Here is a 19,636-nt window from a genome sequence, read left to right on the forward strand (position 1 = left end):
TTTATGGGCTTTGTACACCTTTTATATTTTGGTACAGACCTCTTGTATTTTGGTGTCATATGAGATATGTAAACCAATTTCACAACTGTTAAAGTGATTTCCGCAATGAGATAGCTGTGTTTGTGCTTTAAGTACACAGTTAAGTAAAGTCGGCAAATACAATAACTTGCTTGACTATATCGCTAAATAGGTAGTGTCAGTAAAAGTAAGTAACAATTCACAAGCATAATGAGGAAATCTTCATACCATTTGGAGGTCACGTCGGCCTGTAACACCGGGTTGTCTGCCAATATAGTCCGTGTAAATGTGTTACAAAGGTATTTAGCGTGACTTTATGCGTCAAAAATATTAATAGTGACTCCCTTGCATTATGTGAATTCAGACATCAATTGCAATACAGTGTAACCTCACGTTCGAAAAGATTTATGTCATTATTTAATTTAATTGAAAGATTGAAAGATAGCAGGCCGATTTTAATGCATGTATATATATATATATATATATATATATATATATATATATCGAAGTATATCTCTTGCGTAAATCACTTGATTTTGCGAGAGAATATACTCAAATTTCTGATGAAGTGGTTGATATCATAATGCACTCGAGAAAGACCCTCCTTTTTGACGATATAACACCATGGATTAGAAGAGAGAATAAGGATCTATTCGATGTGGCGATGGGCAGCTTCGATGGTGCTGAAATATGCGAGCTGGTGGGTCTGTATATACTTAACACGCTCGCCAAAAAGTATGATAAGAATCATATCGGCTTATACCGGGATGACGGGCTTGGTGTACTCAAAAATATCACGGCCAGCAAGGCGGATAAGATCAAAAAGGAAATCACAAAGATATTTCGTGACATTGGCCTGAAAATCACAATCGAGACAAACCAGAAGATTACAAACTTCTTGGATGTGACATTTAATCTGAACGACGGCAAGTTCTACCCGTATCGTAAACCGAACGACCAAACAATGTATGTCCATAAGCAGTCTAATCACCCGCCAACCATTATTAATCACATACCTGACGCAATAAGCAAACGCATCTCAACAATATCTAGTGATAAGGGCATCTTTGATAAATATAAAGGGCGATACAATACAGCGCTAAAGGAAAGCGGCTACACCGAACAAATTGAATTCACCAGGACCAACCAATCAACGAGGAGAAGCAATAACAGGAAGCGTCATATCACACGTGGTTCAACCCCCCTTTCAGCAGAACGTGGAAACTAACATCGGCAGGAAATTTCTCCAACTTGTCGATAAATATTTTCCAAAGGGGTCTAAACTTCACAAGATCTTCAACAGAAACACAATTAAAGTGAGTTATAGCTGTATGAGGAATATGGCAAGCATAATCAAATCGCACAATAAGAGGGTAATCTCCGGAGAACAGCGTAAGGACCAACCAGCTGATTGCAATTGCAGGGTTAAGTCGGCATGCCCCTTGAAGGGTAACTGTCAAGTCAAAGGCGTGGTGTACAAGGCCAACGTATCAACGGAGGACAACGGAGAGAGGGTTTATATCGGCCTCACTGATAACACCTTCAAGACGCGCTACACTAATCACATGAAGTCGTTCCGCAACGAGAGATACAAAAACGACACCGAGTTATCAAAATATGTATGGAACTTGAGAAATAAGGGACAAGACTTTGACATTTCATGGTCAATCATTGATAAAGCATTGAGCTACTCTAACATGAACAAGCGATGTAATCTTTATATATCAGAAAAGCTGCACATTATCAATGCTGACAAATCTACACTGTTAAACAAACGCTCTGAGTTGGTTTCAAAATGTCGCCACCAAAACAAATATTATTTATCGAATTTTAACACTACCTACAAATAGAATGGTTCGTCCCAATCATATATGTAAGAGTATCGAGCTAATAATCCTTTCACTCTATCTGAGGATTGCAAGATGCATGAAAATTAAGTAATAGATTTCATTACTTTGTACTTGAAGTATTTTGTTATTTATATATATATATATATATATATATATATATATATATATATATATATATATATATATATATATATATATTATATATATATAATATCCCCCGAATTATTGCAAAGAATACCTCTAAGTGTGAAAAGATACAGTACTGTTTTGTGACATCAGGAACAACACGCACTATCTTGTTTGGAAGCCTCAATAAAACGATGGATAGCATGTCCCCACTAGAAGTTATTCATGTCCTGGTCAAGTTAATATAACAGATATGTTTCCAATTTCAATTTTAGAACTACTTTTATAAAGTCGATGTACGTCATATTCCTGAAATATGTGTCTACCTGCTAAAAATTAACGAGAACCACGGTTTTGGAGATAAACAAATGACATTAAACTGAAGAAGTTTGAACCACAAAATTGTGCCTTACACGGTTACATTTACCATTAGAATACGAATTACGAAACAATTTACGTTGATCATTACGGAAAGCTCCATTAACTTAGGAATACCCTGCTTCCCTACTTAGTTATCAAAGGATCAATTTCACAAACCTACCTTTCGTACAATGGCACTACAATGGCACCAGCTGGATTGGGGTGATTAAAAGTCTTCTGTTTGTCACCCGAGTTGGTCAGACAAAGACCCGGGTTTCAGGTACCATGCAAGTTAATGCAGTCTTTTCCTAATGTATATTTTCAAGTAATCAGTATATCGTAATATTCCCTAATTATGATAAGTTATGCATATTTTTATTTTTAAAGTGCTTTTATTTATTTTATCATTTAATCTATGATACATGGTAAAAATATGTGTTAGTAGACATTTCATATATAACTAAGGACATTTTTATATAAAAAAATTATACCGCTTTTAGCCAGTGCCCTTTTTTGCCTTTTAAGTGAAATTTAAATGCAGCTTCTGTGAAGACTTCAATATTTCTCTGGACCGTAGCATAATGTTGCAGAGAAACAACTTTCGCCGTGAGATACCATAATAATTTTCCTTTGGCTAATTATACATCAGATTTAAATACAATCATATTTACATTTATTTGCAACATGTGCCTAATAAAGAAATTCATATTTTGTCACATTCCTACGTTACTGAGTTTTCCTAGGATTTGAATATGCTTATTTGAGTTCTGCGTGTACATGTACTCTTATAGTCTGTATATTTATGTATTGAGTATTTCCCTGTCATTTCAGCATTATGTCAATTATTATCGCGTGATGAAGCCTAGTTCCTAAACTGATATCATCAACAAAATTAAAAGTCGCATGACAAAAACGTTAGAAAATGTAACACTTCGTTACGGTCGCGTATAAGGGTACTAAAACAATAGGACGTTGGTTACTTAATTGTGGCTCAACCAAGCTGAGTAAGTTAGGCTTTGGTTGAGCTGATAGCTGACTCAGTAATATTTCAATAGGGCTTTCCCAGTAAGATCTATTATGGTAACCTTTTTATTCAGCTAGTAAAAGCCCTTAGAGCGGGCCACCGAAGGCGGCCTCAAACGGCTCACTGATACGTATATATTACTGCACGACGATAAACATAAAATTCTTGATCGCAGAGTCGGCGCCATTACAATCCGAAAATGCTTGTGAGTGAATCATCGCACCTCACGACCGTATCTTCAAATATGCTTTACTTTGGTCAAGATTTTTAATTGATAAAGTTATAAAGTTAATGCGATTTAAATTAAAATGCATCAATATTTTGGATGAAACAACCGTAATGACTTGTCCCACAGGGGAAAGAAATCAGTCCCCTGGGGTGGGAGGGCTTTTTTGTGCAACGGTTTACCTTATTTGATTTTATTAATTTTGACTGTGATATTTCAAATAAAGAGTTCAACTCCACACCGTCTGACTGCTTTATATATTACCGACAAGTCCTTATCTCCTCTCCAACTTGTGTATACACCACTATAATTGCTCCGAAAACATTGCCAACTTGCTAATCCGCTGTCCGTATCAGCGGATTAATTGATTGAGTCAACACCACAGCCGTCCCACACGCATTAAAATAAGGATTTTACTACGTGTGGGACGGCTGTGGAGGAGATAAGGACTTGTCGGTAATATATAAAGCAGTCAGGCGGTGTGGAGTCGAAATTTTTATTTGAAAACCACAGCCTAAATTATTAAAATTACAAGTAGTTATAAAGAAAGTAGTCAGACGGTTTGGAGTTGAACTCTTTATTTGAAATATTACAGTCAAACTTAATAAATCAAATAAGGTAGACCGTTGCACAAAACCTCCCTCCCCACCCGAGGGGACCGATTTCTTTCCCCTGTGCTTGTCGATGGTCACCGTCCAAGCGCAAAGCACGTGGGTACAGGGTAGCGAGGCTCGCTGTGCAAATGGCGTGAAAGCACGCGGAGGAGCCCAGACAACATGTAGACTCGTTCTCTTTAGTTCCCAATGGGACGCTTCACTTTGCTATACTGCCGTTCTTAGCGTACGCGTTGCCAGAGAGGTCATTAAGTATATGGTGATGAGATCGCCCCGAAATATTTCTATCACACTAAATAATTATACTACGAACAGTGAACAGTCACTCAATCCAAATCAACGATTGTCTGCGAGAGCTCATAGACTCAGCCCAGTTGTGTGATGTTGGTATAAAAAGGGAACTGAAAACAAAATTCAGCTTGGCTGCATGAGTTGACGGGAATGTCGAACTTTGGGCGAAGATCAAGTACGGTCAAATAAGCAGCGAACTGTTGCAAAAAGTAAGATACCATTTCAAGTTCTAGGAATAGTTAATTTTGAACATCGCTTGAAGGCACTGTCTGTTGATAGGAAAGCGACTAGCGTGTGATTCCTCCAGAATAACTGAGACCACTCTTAATAATTTGAATTGTGAGCAATGTGGGAAAAAAGTGATCTACATAATTGGTTTGAAGGTATAGGGAGGCTAGACTGAGTTCACAAAATTATTAAATATTTTTTGCCACTAGTCGATTCACATCACAGCAAGAAAATAAAAGTCAATGGAGCAAGAACAGGAACAGAAATATGCACAACAAGGATCCCCTGAAAATATAAACACATATTTAACTGTAGGACACATCTGACACTTGCATAAAACTATTGAGCCATTCACTCATCAATCGGATCATAGTTTTCGACATACGGGAACATGTAGGGAACCCAGATCTAAAAACAAGGCGTTTCCAAATATTGCTAGTAGATAATCCGATAATTACTTTATTTCGTGAATTCAGTAAACCTTTTATGAGGTGAAATGACATAACTTGTAATAAAGATATATATTTCATATTAGCGCACGTTCATATTAGTCCAAACAGTATGGAAATATGACAACGGCGTCGAGTCAGTAAACACAGCTATGAGTAGAGCATGATCCACAAGCCTCACAAATTCCCTGGTGAGAATGGCGGTTGCCAGATCGAGCCAATAAATGACACAAATAATTTATATGGGGTAAACATTGTCATGAGTGTTGGATAAACTGACGCATTTAAAGAACATAGTTCACATTTAATGGGGATATGTTTACATAGCGTGGTACAACAACTTACGGTGTGGGCGTAAGTGGAAGTTCTTGCAATATTTTTATCACCGTGACGATAATGGGTTAAAAAGGCAGAAGTAATCTATTTCTAGCTAACGTCACTACAAACAAGCTGAGGTTTTCACCACTGCTGTTTAACACATATAGAAAAGGTTAGCTTATGCGTAACAGATATTTTCCTACAATATATTACAAAAGTATCACCATAAATGACTTATGGCCCTATCACATTATTACAGGAATTGACCGCACCACTAGTAATTAGAATGATTGTAACGTTTGTCATAAAACTCGTACAATTGTCAAGATCGGCATTCACATGAGTTTTAAATTACAACATCGAATATAAGTCAAATATTACAAGTTTGTCATTGTTTTCTATGTAAACAAGATAAGGAAATGTTGCCGTTGTTTACTACTGTACCGCTAAAAGAAATTTCAGAAATATCAACGCAGAGTTTCTCTAAATTGGTGACACAATCGCTCTTGCCTGTGTCAGTTGTTGATATAAGAATGATAATTACAGAAATATAAAGTCAACATAGTCCCGTCAGTATAAATCTAAAATGCGTTTCAGAATAAACCAAATGTGATTGTCAGAGACGAACACTTCAGGTCAGCTGGCCCAAGACCTACATCACGTGTAACGCGAGCGAAAAAAAAGATATAGTGAAAACTATCGGTAACAAATTACACCGATTTAAAAACATAATCAAGTAAGAAATGCTAAGTGATGTCCGAGTACCCACATGCGAAATCTTAAACATCAATTTTACAGTCTTCATAGGAAGTATAACTTTATACTATGGGGGTGGGGGCAGTGTTTATTGACGACTGTTGAGTGGAAGCTACTCCTTTGGTGCTTATTCTAGCCTCAACCTGGCCACAGTCAGATTAACGGACCAGGACTTATAGCTTATGACCTAAGCACAGGTTCAGGATACGATAGTTTCTGCAGTTTACCAACTTGGTACACACAATGACTGGTCACACATTTGTAGCAGCTTATATATTTCTAGTAGGAACTCTCTGTAGCCACCAAAATTGTCTGATTTCTGCGGCCGCCAAAATACTGTAGTGATCTATGGCACAGTAAAGAGAACTGAAGGAGAAGAATTCACGAAATGTACATTTGTTCCTGCATACATCTCATGCTGACATTGTTGTATGACTCACAGTTGTATGACTCTATCACATGTGCGGTTCGAACCTTGCTTTACATGTTTTGAATTTACCTGTCAGTGTGTAAATATCCCTTTTATTGAAACAAAAAAAACCGACAAAAACGTGCGTGAAGTCGACTGATTTATAAGGCGGAGTAAAAATGCAATGTAACCTTTATCCTATTACGTATTTCCGGTCACCTGGTTAGCTTTATCGTTGACTTATTTACACATTCCTATAGTCTTGTCTGAAGTACAGCTTATTCAGTTCTTCTAACGGATTCTGAATTTTGCTCTTTGGACAATGACAAGGGTTGTTGATCTGCTTAATATGTCAATCATTGATCTGATCTACATATTCTGTCTCAGTTGTGATATAATTGCTGCTACAGGAGTCAACGCAGGTGGGTTAAACTTTTCAGTATTACATGTACGACAATATTGATATAGCTTAGATAGTGAAGTCGATATAGAAATTAAATAATAAACATGAGTGAAGCTTGCCTGGCTAGACAAGATTACGCTTTATTAATAATATACACCTTTTTATCTGACCTGAGAGTCATACTAAGGACTACATTCTGATTCACTTTTGATGAATATTGCAGAACTAGGCTCAGTATGATATAAAAACATAAGTTACGAACTGTGCGATATAATTACGCATTCAATTGCCCTACATTTCGAATTCTTTGTCCAAAAAGGTAGAGGCGAGAAGCTAGTAGTAGTGGCACACGCCCACTGTTTGTCAGATCAGACATGTTGGCTCCTGTTTGACTGCCGGAGGATAACAGGAAGTACGACGTCACTTGTTATGTTGGTTAAGTTGTTCCTACCAGTTTGTATTTGTTTGCCAGCATAAATAATCGGCAGCTCTGACAAATGATCTATCGTCATATAATGATGCAGACTCATCTGTGCAGACATACTATATTCTTGTAGCTAAATACTTTGTACTGTACCGGAGACTTATTTCTATACCCAGAGCTTTAGACAACTATCAAGCCGTCTTTATCAATGGTGTTTATTGGCACCAGTGCGCATGCGTGATCTTATTTGGTCCTATTTATCACATCTGATGTGAGGGTTGTGGAGATAATGAATGCGAAATAACGAAATCGGACAATCAGAATGATCATTGTAAGCCCGACCGAGTAAAACAATGCAGGCGTCCAAGCTGCGTCACTTCGGAAGTTTCTAAACATAATTAATAATAATAATAGTTTATTCATTTATAAAGCGACTAAATCCACACAAATAGTGTGATCAGAGACGCTGGGTAAAATACAATCAATTTTAAAAAAGGTTACAAGAATTAAAAAAACAAAACATAAACAAAAAATACAATAAATGAGTTCAGTTAAAAGCAGAATTAAAAAGAAATGTTTTAAGACTTGATTTAAACTTGGCAGGCTTGGGGAGCGACGAACCTCAATTGGAAGATTGTTCCATAAAAAGGGGCGGCAATACTGAACGCACGGTCCCCATATTTCTTTGTGCGCGACCTGCTTTGACACAGTTTAAATTGGTCAGCGGACCTTAGATTACGGGTTGGGATGTACAAATTAACCATGCTAGAAAGATAAGTTGGACCGAGTGAATGGATACATTTATAGGTGAAGATAAGAATCTTAAAAACAATACGTTGAGAAACAGGCAGCCAATGCAACTGAAACAAGATCGGGGTGATATTCAAAATGATTCCCCGTGTCATAATTTCATGATAGAAATGTGAAATTCTTGGATCGAGAGCTGTACTTGTTCATGAGAGATATTCAGGAAGCGATATGCATAAGACCACATAAACCGACGTTGAATCGGGACGGTTGACTGCCTCGAATCTGGGATGATATTTTTAAGATCACGCATGCGCAGTGGTGCTAATCAACTACATTGAAAAGATCAAGACGGCTGGATAGTTGTCGAAAGCTCTGGATAGAGAAATAATCTACGGCACAGTACAAAGTTTTTAGCTAGTAGAATTTGCAATCATCTCTTCAAAACACGGGGGCTCCGAATAATCCAATAAAATTGATTGACTAATTTTTTTGCCTGTCCTGTCTGTTTTGCTGTCATTTTCACTTCATCTCTTACTTTATCTGTTACCGTGCACAACCCTGTACTTATATTACCGACCTTAATCAATGATAGAGCATAGCTTCACCTGCTGACGTTCTTTAATATTCATCGCTGGAATCGAATCAATATAATTGTGTGCAGGTATGCGTATGTCATGCTTTTTCCACCGCATGATACAGAAGTGCAAATTTACAAAATAAATCAGAATTTTATATAAGCATTTCCCACTAAAAATAAAGAGCTCATATATTCAAGAGAGTGATCAACTTAACTAAAGTATCGAAAGGCTTTGGCTATAGGTACTGTTGGGCTATATGATGTCTGTAAACCTACTAATCTTTTTTATCTAAAACAAAGGGGCATAGGCGCCCTCATATCACCATGGTTGAGTCTTTGAAAACATGCAATGAAGTTGAAATCGTCAGAAAGAAACACTGAAAACGTTAAATGGGCAGTCCCTATTTCCTTTCAAAAATCATGTTGGAATACACTGTATTCAAAATACTGTACATAATAATAATAGTGTATGTACTTCACAGTTCATCCTCACAGAGAAGTCACATACACACGGGTACATATTATCAACGTGTTCACCCCCCCCCTACGAAATTTTATAGGATTCTTACGAGAAACTTATAAGATTATTTTTGTACACTAGATTAAGTAAGAATCTTATAAGATTCTTATAAGTATTTGTAGTGAAACCAATTTTGACTTGTAAAATTAAAAGAAAAAATGAAAACATACCAATTTATTAAAGTTTCTTACTAATTTTCCTCTAACTTGTCTTCTTGTAAAAATTATGTAAAATAAAGATTCATGTAAGAATCTTATTAAATTCTCAACGAAATGAAATTCTCAAACGAAAACATCAATAAAATACATTTAAACAAAACAGTCGATTGTAGATATTTCCCTCTTTTTGTAAATGTACTGCACTTTTATTAAGGGAATCATCTAGTAATTAAAGGAAGCGCCCCTGCCTAACAACAAGTACTCTGCAAAAAAACGTGGCTTGTAATAAAATCAAGGTAATAGCTTCTGACAGTTTAGATATTGCTAAATGCTGTGATATGTACTTTGACACCATTTTTACACAAGGACCACATGACAATAAATTAAATCAACCTCTTAAAAATAGGGGTTTCATTACCTTTTAAACTACTGCAGTGATTCCAGTTAAAATTTGCTTGACCAAAAGTTATTGTACAAATCTTGCAAACTTTGTCTGCGATTTTTGTTTGAGGCAGTAGATCGTTTTCTATGACAGGACATTTATTCAGACTCGTCTTTGACCCCTTAACTGAGATCGTTACGTTTACGGCCTGTGTTTTTAAAGAAGAAGGTAAAGGCTGCTGTTTTCGCGGTTATTCAAATTGGTCACATGTTCATTTTGTAAACCATTTTTACAAAATACACATGCTAGAATACGATAATCGAATTTGCCATAGCTTATAAGCAGACGATATTAACATTTCAAATACTATGTTTGTTTTAAAAGTAGAGCTTGTCTGCGTTAAAGATAAGGGTTATACGTACACGAATCATTCCCTAGTTATCTGTAACATGTGTTATTTAAATCTTCGCATTGTGATTTCAAAGTGTACCTGGAACCACATTGCAAACGACTGATTAAAGCCTTATTTGACACGATGTAAACCGCTAGATTAATTTATCAATGGTTGTCATGTTGAGACGTTAACTTATAGTAGGTTGAAGTCACCCTAGGTAGAATGGACCCTAGATAGAGGATATATATCTGGACTCTCACATTTTTATTGCTTCTCGATCTGCCTAAATTGTGGGGCTCAGTTTTTATCCCTGGTAAAAACATTGCACTATCTTAGTTTTTCTAGTACAGGAAATGTCGTCTTCTTGTTTGAGTTAACACAAGGACAGTGGGGATTATCAATTTCAACTGTCGGTATATGTTACGTAATGTGTTTCTCTGGCATCAGACTTTAAACGGTGACCCCTGATTTTTATTCTTTATTTGGTAAGAGAAAATTTAAGGTTTATGGAGGAGAGTTTGAGCAAAAGCTTAGGTCTTTCACTACCTGAAACGATCTGAAAGGAAAGGAAAATGCTTAAAACATCCATGTATAAGCAAAGTCCAATAGTTTCCTCAGCATACATTGTCAGTAATTGCTTCCTTCGAGTCACTCTTTTAACTAACTACCCAATGTAAATAAATCAATAGCTAGACCTAACTACGAAACATTAAGAAATAGACGAGTACCAGAAAATCTTGTGAGATAATGCGGTAACCCTTAAGTAGTTGCAGTACTTATCGAGTATCAATTGATGTTCATCAGTTAATTTTTTCCAAAATGATTTCTGCCAGGTGAATTGGAAAGAGTACGGTTGGTAAAAGGACGAAATCGATATGAAGGTCGCGTAGAGGTCAACCTAGATGGATCAAATTGGACACCAGTGTGCAAAGGTGGTTGGAATTTACATGACTCAAGCATACTATGTAGAGAGCTAGGTAATGAAGTCTGGTTTGTATTAACTACGCTAGTCGTGACACAGACAGCACTATATATACCTAGTCGTGAAACCCTAATGAAAAATAGCATAAAGTTGGATGCAATGAGACAATACAAGCTCATTTACAAGGAGGACAACTGTGTAAGAGATGTCTTATGTTTAAGGGCATTGAATCAGAACAATTTGCTTGAGAAAACGTATCTTTACCATGCGCAATGTGCAAATGCAATGAGTCCTTGTCTGATGTGTTAATGTTACCATTTCTACAGTTGTATGTTTCATCGTTTGTCTTCGTAGGACGTAATGGAGCTATGAAGCACGGTGGAGAAGACGGTGCTCTCACTGGCGATCCGCGTGAACGAATAGTGTATGTCAACTGTAATCTGGACAGCACGTCCATAAGTGATTGTAAATATCAAGGCAGCACAGCGTGTCCTAACGCGGCGACAACGAAATGTAACTGTACGTAAACAATACTGCCAGTGTACAACCATTCAGATTATTTTAGTCAATGTTTTGATCAACGAAATACGTTTTACACTTATTTTTACTGTTTAAGCAAGCTTCAGAGCTAAAAATGGGAATCTTCGTGAGTAAGTCATTTAAATAAAAAGGGAATAAGGGATTCGAAACATAACCAGGATAAATAATAGTCAGGAATAGCAAACAAATATCTCATCTCCATTTCAATTTCCTTTGTGATAGACGATGGCTACCTTGGTTGCTATAAGGATAATATTCATGATCCAATACTGCCAGGAGAGCCGGAAACCATCGAGCAGATGACAATACAGTCGTGTTTAGACTACTGCAGAGGTCTTGATATGTATTATGCGGGTTTAAGGCTATCTAATAAATGCTACTGTGGAAAACAACACACTAATTATGAGCGTCACGGCAATGCGTTAAATTCTTGCAAGAGAGAGTGTGAAGGCGATGACACTCAAGTCTGTGGAGGAAATACCGCTATAGCACTTTATACAAGTAAGACTTCTGCGGATGTTACAAGTCAGTGGAATAGCCACACATAGTTTAGTCTCTGTTATCGTCGTCGTCTTTGCCGATATTATTTCGTTGGTCAATATTTTATTGTTGAATAAGGTTAAATACATCCTATTAATTTTGAGAGAGAGAGAGAGAGAGAGAGAGAGAGAGAGAGAGAGAGAGAGAGAGAGAGAGAGAAGAGAGAGAGAGAGAGAGAGAGAGAGAGAGAGAGAGAGAGAGAGAGAGAGAGAGATATTACATTGCTTTTCGTATTTGCCACTTGGGCTATACTTCTATGTATTTTAAGGCCAAGAAAAATAAAAAAATGTTTCTCATCCTAGACATATTGCAAAAATGATGCGGTGACTCAGTCTTTTGTTCTCTCAATATCTTTTTATTCTTCAACCAACAAGAACATGCAAAAACATGAAAACAACATAGGAATGAAAGCAGAAATAAATGTACAGCGGTGTGCTTTAGTATAGCAACAGTTCTGTGGTTTGACTGTTAGTGCAGCAATGCACAATTATGACAGCTTAATATACCATGTATACAGTTCTGAATGGAATATTAGTGTCAGTTATTTTGTTTACGGTTCTGTTTTATGTGTAATGCACTATCGTCGCGTATTTTTGCATTTATTTTTTTTTTTTATTTCCTCATGAGCAGAAAAAAAGGTTGACGCGCGCTAGGATGAGAAATAAACTTTTAATTTTCTTGGCCTAAAGTACTTTCTTGATTTTTTTATCTGATTAGCATGAAGATTTTCAGGTTTTCAGGTTTTCATCACTACGCCATGTTCGTGCCCAAAATAAATCGTTTTTGCATTGTTATACTGATGTTTGTTCAGCATATTGTGAACTGTAAGGCGACATGTGTTGTTATTCAATTTTCATTGTGAACTCCAGAGCTAAATGTTACATTTATGTCGACATTGGAGTAAACGAGTTCGGACGAACTGGAGAATGACTAAGAGAATATCTGCATATTTTGCAGCCACACTCGGTGCCTGTGGAGGTGCAATTGAAATTCTAGTACGATATACTCTCCTGGATTTCCTGCTAAGAGCTGGCAAAAACTGAATTGCTCCTGGAATATCACAACTCCAGTCGAGACAGTGATTGAACTGAAATATGGCTTCAAAGACACAAATGACATATTATCTATAAACGAAAATATCTTCGGTCTTGAACACGAAGTCGTCGTGAAGAGAACGTGGTCGTGACATCGTGTTCGAATGAAGTTAACTTTTTGTCATATGGAGATGGAACAGGTGGTGTTTTTGCACTAGAATTTAAGGGTATGGCTACTTTGTACAAATCCATGCAATCTAACGTTAAATAGCAGAATCCTTAATTAAAACCGATTGAACATGGGCATTATAAGCAATATGTTATAAATTTTACAAATACACAACTTCAAACATCTAGAAAAACGTTAGCACTGTAACATAAAATTGCCAGCGAACGATTTCAACCAATCTCATTAAAATATTAAAATCAGTTGCAAAGATGGTGACGTTTCCATCTTTGCTTATTCTTTCCCATAGAAGATTGTGTCGCGCTTTGAAGGAGCCAATCAGGTTGTTCAAACAAAATTCACATGTAGTGTGATGTGAAAAAATTTTGCAGATCCGTTGATTTATTTCGACTTACACGGGCAGACTAAAAACCAATCTCGTGTAAACTGATGTCATATTGCATTGACAGACATCTTACGTTTGATACTAATAATAGTTTCACCGGTTTGTTTAATTGTTGTTATTAGATCAGGGGCTTTGCTGTATCACAGTGAAAATACTATGCGGAGTTGCTAAGGTTTTTTTCGATTGGTTAGCAGTTGCGGGCGATTCGCGTGGGTCAGATGTAGTAGTGCAAATGACAGTTAACGAAAACAGAAAAGAACAAGAAAGGGGAAACGCTTCTTAACATATGATATCAATAATAATGGTTGAAATCATTCGCTGAAATTTTATGTGTTGCCATGTAAAGTTGCATAATGCTTTGTTCTCTAAATTTGATTTTAATTAAATTAGACTTCAACGTTCTTCCACAACATTGATTTCTTGCATGACAACAAATCATTCTTCCTATTTCGTTCAATCAGATAAACGGTTAAGGTATCTGTTACTCATCAAACTGTCATACAAGGGAGAATATTCAGTTCATATCTGGGTTATTGCTGTTGTCTTCAATAGGCGTTGCACAACATTGTAGGACACCCTCTGCTTTGCAAAGCGGCTACAGGGAAAGAGGACACTTTGATGTCACTGATTTCTGTCCATTGCAAGGGAGAAATTTATCCATTAAATGCATAACTGGATACAACTTGACGTCTACTCACGACACCATCACGTGTTTAGAAAACGGATCATGGAGTAACACTTTTCCTGAGTGTACAAGTAGGTAGTCGTTAAAAATACAACTAAGGGCATTTTAATGGAGCGTCGTTTCTTGAGAACATTGATGTAAAAAGGCACTACATGCGGACTGAAAACAATAATTATGGTAATCCCTGTATTATGGTGCAGCTGTCGGTGATTACATCCAACTTTATAATAATTAAATTCCAATATATATTCTCGAAGAAAAAGCAGAAACTTCTCTGATATTAGGAATCCTAACTCGATTCTTCGATAATACAAGCGTATCAAACATGTAACATATCTAATGTCCGCCTCCAATGTTTTAGTCGTTGATTGTGGTGATCCCGGTAACGTTGATAACGCCAGCAGAGAAGCCACGTCTTACACATACCAAAGTATCGTGAATTACACATGTCACTATGGGTTTACTGGTGAAGGTAGCATAACATGCACGGCGAATGGAAATTGGACTGAGAAACCCCTTTGTACAGGTATATGACTAATTTTTGAATTTGCTGAAATCGCAACTTTCCCTATTTACAACCGTTGACATTACCGATGAAAATTACCTTCAGTGTCTTGCGAGTTGCCTTGCACTAATCCGGCTATATGCTTAGATGCAGCATGCACCTCTATTTGAATGATTTAAGTTTTTATTCAACTTTCTTCAAAAACTATTAAACCACTCACTTAACAAAGTAAGAATAAAAATTAATGGATAAAATAATACAAACTTTGGTTCTAAATGAAACCCTAACATTTACCGAGGTTCGAAATTCTAAATCTTAATGCTTGATTTTTACAAACACAAGTCAATGAAATGTTTGCTCACTCAATTGGCTACAAATTAAGCCCTACAAGTGATAGACCAGAAAGAAATTGTAAAATTTTAGAGTTTGATTGTCTGTCCCTGAGGAGCATTATACCTGAAAGGGAAATATATAGCATCCAATGATGCAAGTATTACACGAAACGTCCGAAAAACTCCAAACTTCCTAGTCTTACAACTCAAATTATCATAGTTTGGCACTTTACTATCAAGGGATTTTTGAAAACATTCAAGAAAAACACAGATGAAAGTTAAAAGAAAACGAAAAGCAAATGATGAACTTCGCTTTTAAAGCAAAAGGTTGTGTAATACGTATTGTGCCAAAAAAAGTCTAAGAGAAATCTATGAATTCTTACATAAAGTTCTCTCAATGTTTCGCTTAGTAAACGGAAATAGGAATTAGCCTATCTGAAAAGAAATATTTCATTGCTAGTTTCTGAAGCGTAAATTCAATCAGAATGTAGCTCCAGTGATGATATCTTATATTTTCCAGTCATCGATTGTGGTAACCCTGGTAATATTGATAATTCCAAGAGAGAGGGCATTTCTTATACGTACCAAAGCATCGTGGAGTACTCGTGTCACGTTGGGTTTACTGGTGGTGGTAACATATCATGTTCTTTGTCTGGCTCATGGACAGAAAAACCTCGTTGTACTGGTAAAAATTCACAAAAAGAAGTTTAGCTTTTTCAAAAATGTCATGGTCAAGATTATTGAGAATAAAATTAGGGATTGTAACCGACTGTATCATACATTTACATTTTATTTCAAATGTAGCATGTGTCAATTAATATTATAGGAAAGGAAATTGTGGTAATTGTACTTGCAAGGCTTGCCTTCTAACATTTCCCCTCTCGCAACAGAGTACGTCCCATGCTGCACGAGATGTTACGAGACCTAATGTGTATGCAGTATCATGCTTGACTCGTTTGGTGTCGGGGCAAGCGTATACTGCACACCATATACTGAGTGGGTGCCTTGATAACAGTCATATTATTATACTAACTTACTTACACTATAACATTGAACCCATCTCGTTTGTATACAACTACCATAGGATATTGGATATTGAAATACGGTGGTAACAGTATATTCATTTCACATCATATCTGTGAAAAACGTGTTAAAAACAATATTCTCAAAGATAACACAATCCTATTTATTATCTATATGTATTTTAATTATTTAATTATTTAATTAGCGTTAAGATATAGAATGCGTATAGGGACCAGATGCTCGCACTGTCCAATTCTTCAAGTCTTTTCTGGTATACCATTTGTGGGGGTTCATTTTTAAAGTCTTGGTATGAGAAAAAGTTTTACTTGCTTAGTTTTTTTTCGAAAATCGAAAATTTTATTTTTCTCCATAGAGTGAACACAGGGACGGCGGGCATTGTGAATTTCAAATATCGGTAATTTTCGGGTAAATTGTCTAGTATCAACATTTGCAAGGTGACCCGATCTTTATTCTTCATTTTGAATAGGGGAGGTTCAAAGATTCCTTGAGAAAAGTATGGGCAAAAGTGTAAGTCTTTCACTTTCGAGGCGCATACTACCTTAATGTCAGTTTTCCTGCCATCTGAACGCTCTCGTGCTCCACAATAACAGTCGATACTTGTTTACGATGCGTCCGATCAGAAGGATACATTGGCGTACTTGACACACTGATTTTAATAAATAATTTATCATTTGACCTCGACATGACACATATGATGTAACTAAACACTTCTTGTTAGCTTGTTAATTTTTTACGACCTAACGATACCCTTCGGATTCAACTGTTTATAAGCTTTATAACTTTATTGCTTCTAATAGGTTTACAGTATTTACAGATGGTTTAGTTCCTCTCATTCTAGTGTTGAGTGGGTCCAGTGAGCAGACAAATATATCATTTGAATAGTGACAAGCTAGTATAAATGGGGAGTAACACTCAGTACTTTATTAAAACAATTACATAAAAGTTGTTCAATGTTGTGTAACTGCGACAATTTCTGGTTGCATTACACTACTGTATTATTGGCAACTCAAATATTTTACCTACCAAACGTAATCTTTTCAAGTAGTCCTGCATCACAACTCTTCCTAAATTTGTGAAGACATGGCCATGACGTCACTTTTAAAAAATGAAAAAGATTGATTTGTAAATATGTATAACTGTTCTCTTTTTATCTTTCAGTCATTAATTGTGGCAATCCTGGTAACGTTGATAAAGCAAAACGAGAAGGCACGTCTTACACATACCAAAGTATCGTGAATTACACATGTCACGATGGGTTTACCGGTGAGGGCAGCATAACATGCACGGCAAATGGAAATTGGACTGAGAAACCAAGCTGTACAGGTATAGGGTTATATTTTGACTGTATATTGTTTACTTGCTAATATCGCAACTTTCACTATTTGCAACCAGTAAGTTTCAGCCGCAGCGAAGAATATCAATGTATGGCTTGTTGCCATGTTCTATAAGAATTGTTAAAAACGAGAAGTGGTCTAAAACCTTTAAGATTTATCACTATATAGACATAATGACCCCTTTCTGAATTGCCGTTTCCGCAATTAGAATTCTTCAAATGTTTAGGAAAATCGCCAGCTTTGTACTTGTTCCTGACACAATACATGACGTTCTTCGCCATGTTAGACTCTATACCAGCCTTCATCTATTGAAATACGTTTGTTAAAGACCTAATTATGACCTGCTCTTTTCAAATATCGTCGTTTTTTATTACTTTTGATACTATTTCATGAACGATCGTATTTTAATTGACTCTGCCCTTCATAATTATAATACAATCCAACGAAGACTATTGCATTTTAATAGTTGTAGTTTAGCTTAAAATACACATCCAGCAGACACCAAGTAAATGCTGTATTACAACAAGAACTCTGGAGTCAATATATTTAATGCTGTCTTACAAACATACAGTACTGTCATAAATACTATTGGTAAGAAGTAACCATAGATTCTAGTTAAATTATAGCAAAACAGATACAAACATAACATATAATCTGATGATGTCTGGGACAAATTCATGCTCAAGAAACTCCAGCATGTTGGCTTCTCAAAAAACTAAACTTACCAATATGTTACTTTTTTCTTTACTATGCAGCTTCGTCAAGTTTTGGTGCAGGTATGTATTGTAATATCGTATAGTATAAAGCCAGAGATAGACACAGCGACACTCCGACGGACGGACAGACTGACAGATAGTCAGATATATCAACATACAGTGATTTCAAGTAGCGATACGTATGTCAATATATTGTATATATGTATATCTACTCATTCCAAACCCACATATATGTTGACGCAATAGAGTACCTCTGCGTTTGCAGGTCCTCTTGCTGGTATACTAATTGCAATTATAGTTCTGATTTTCATCGTGGTCGCGTGTGTAGTTTTCCTTATAGACGGTAAGTACAAAGCTCTCCTGTAAATCACAGAAACTCAATTTGAAAATATTTAGGTATTTTTCGGTTTGAATAAGAGGAATAAATTGGCCAGTTTAGTCTCATTGGCATCATTTCTTTATATACTTTTTCCCGGAAAACGACTACAGTATAGAGCGAATGATGTTCATGAAATGTAGTGACTGTTTTCCGAACGTGTAAAGAAAAAACGCAGGCTTTTCACATACGTTAAGAAGGACTGTCATTAAAACACTTGTCTTTTTGTCCCTCAAAAAGAATAATCTCGTACGTAGCTACAATTTACGAACAGAAGTATTATCTTCATATATGGGAAAATACAACATAATTTTAATCGCTCACACAGACAAATCTCTTATAGTCATTCGCGATTCATGTAGTAACAAAAAAGTATTGCGTCATATTTTATGAACATGTAGTAGAATTTGGCATGAATCGTTTATGCACCATGTATTAAAATTTGGTTTTACGCACAGGAATTCTAAACGGATCACTAAATCTACATGCCTAAGTTATGTCAATAGTCAATATGAGGACATCATCCAAGGAAACGACAACACAATTACCGAAACGTCGATAAGTGCACATGTTCAGTCTTACGAGATCATCGATACCATCAAGGACTCAAATGACCTTGTACGATTGGATGGCAAAGACACCCAAATGTCTTAAGCAAAATGCATTTTCTGCAAAGGGAGCGGCAGCAATTGAAGAAGACACCGGGGAAACAATTGAGATTAACCGTCACCTTGACAACAACAACACGGATAAAGGAAA

At 36.4% G+C, this 19,636-nt stretch overlaps 2 protein-coding genes across 2 annotated transcripts; both read left to right on the forward strand.

The window, feature by feature from the left end:
- Positions 1 to 6,945: 6,945 nt before the first annotated feature.
- Positions 6,946 to 11,849, forward strand: LOC139135102 (CD5 antigen-like). Its single transcript, XM_070702343.1, has 3 exons — positions 6,946 to 7,091; positions 11,111 to 11,254; positions 11,554 to 11,849. The coding sequence occupies exons 1-3, from the start codon at positions 6,992 to 6,994 to the stop codon at positions 11,724 to 11,726; spliced, it is 417 nt and encodes a 138-aa protein (XP_070558444.1). The 5' UTR covers positions 6,946 to 6,991; the 3' UTR covers positions 11,727 to 11,849.
- LOC139143969 (E-selectin-like) lies at positions 11,834 to 18,996 on the forward strand. Its single transcript, XM_070714600.1, has 7 exons — positions 11,834 to 11,849; positions 14,438 to 14,641; positions 14,932 to 15,096; positions 15,928 to 16,092; positions 17,610 to 17,774; positions 18,541 to 18,561; positions 18,767 to 18,996. Exons 1-7 carry the CDS (start codon positions 11,834 to 11,836, stop codon positions 18,865 to 18,867), a joined length of 837 nt encoding a protein of 278 aa, XP_070570701.1. The 3' UTR covers positions 18,868 to 18,996.
- The last annotated feature ends 640 nt before the right edge of the window (positions 18,997 to 19,636 follow it).

The sequence above is a fragment of the Ptychodera flava genome, chromosome 1 (genome assembly GCF_041260155.1).
Source record: "Ptychodera flava strain L36383 chromosome 1, AS_Pfla_20210202, whole genome shotgun sequence".
NCBI lineage: Eukaryota > Metazoa > Hemichordata > Enteropneusta > Ptychoderidae > Ptychodera > Ptychodera flava.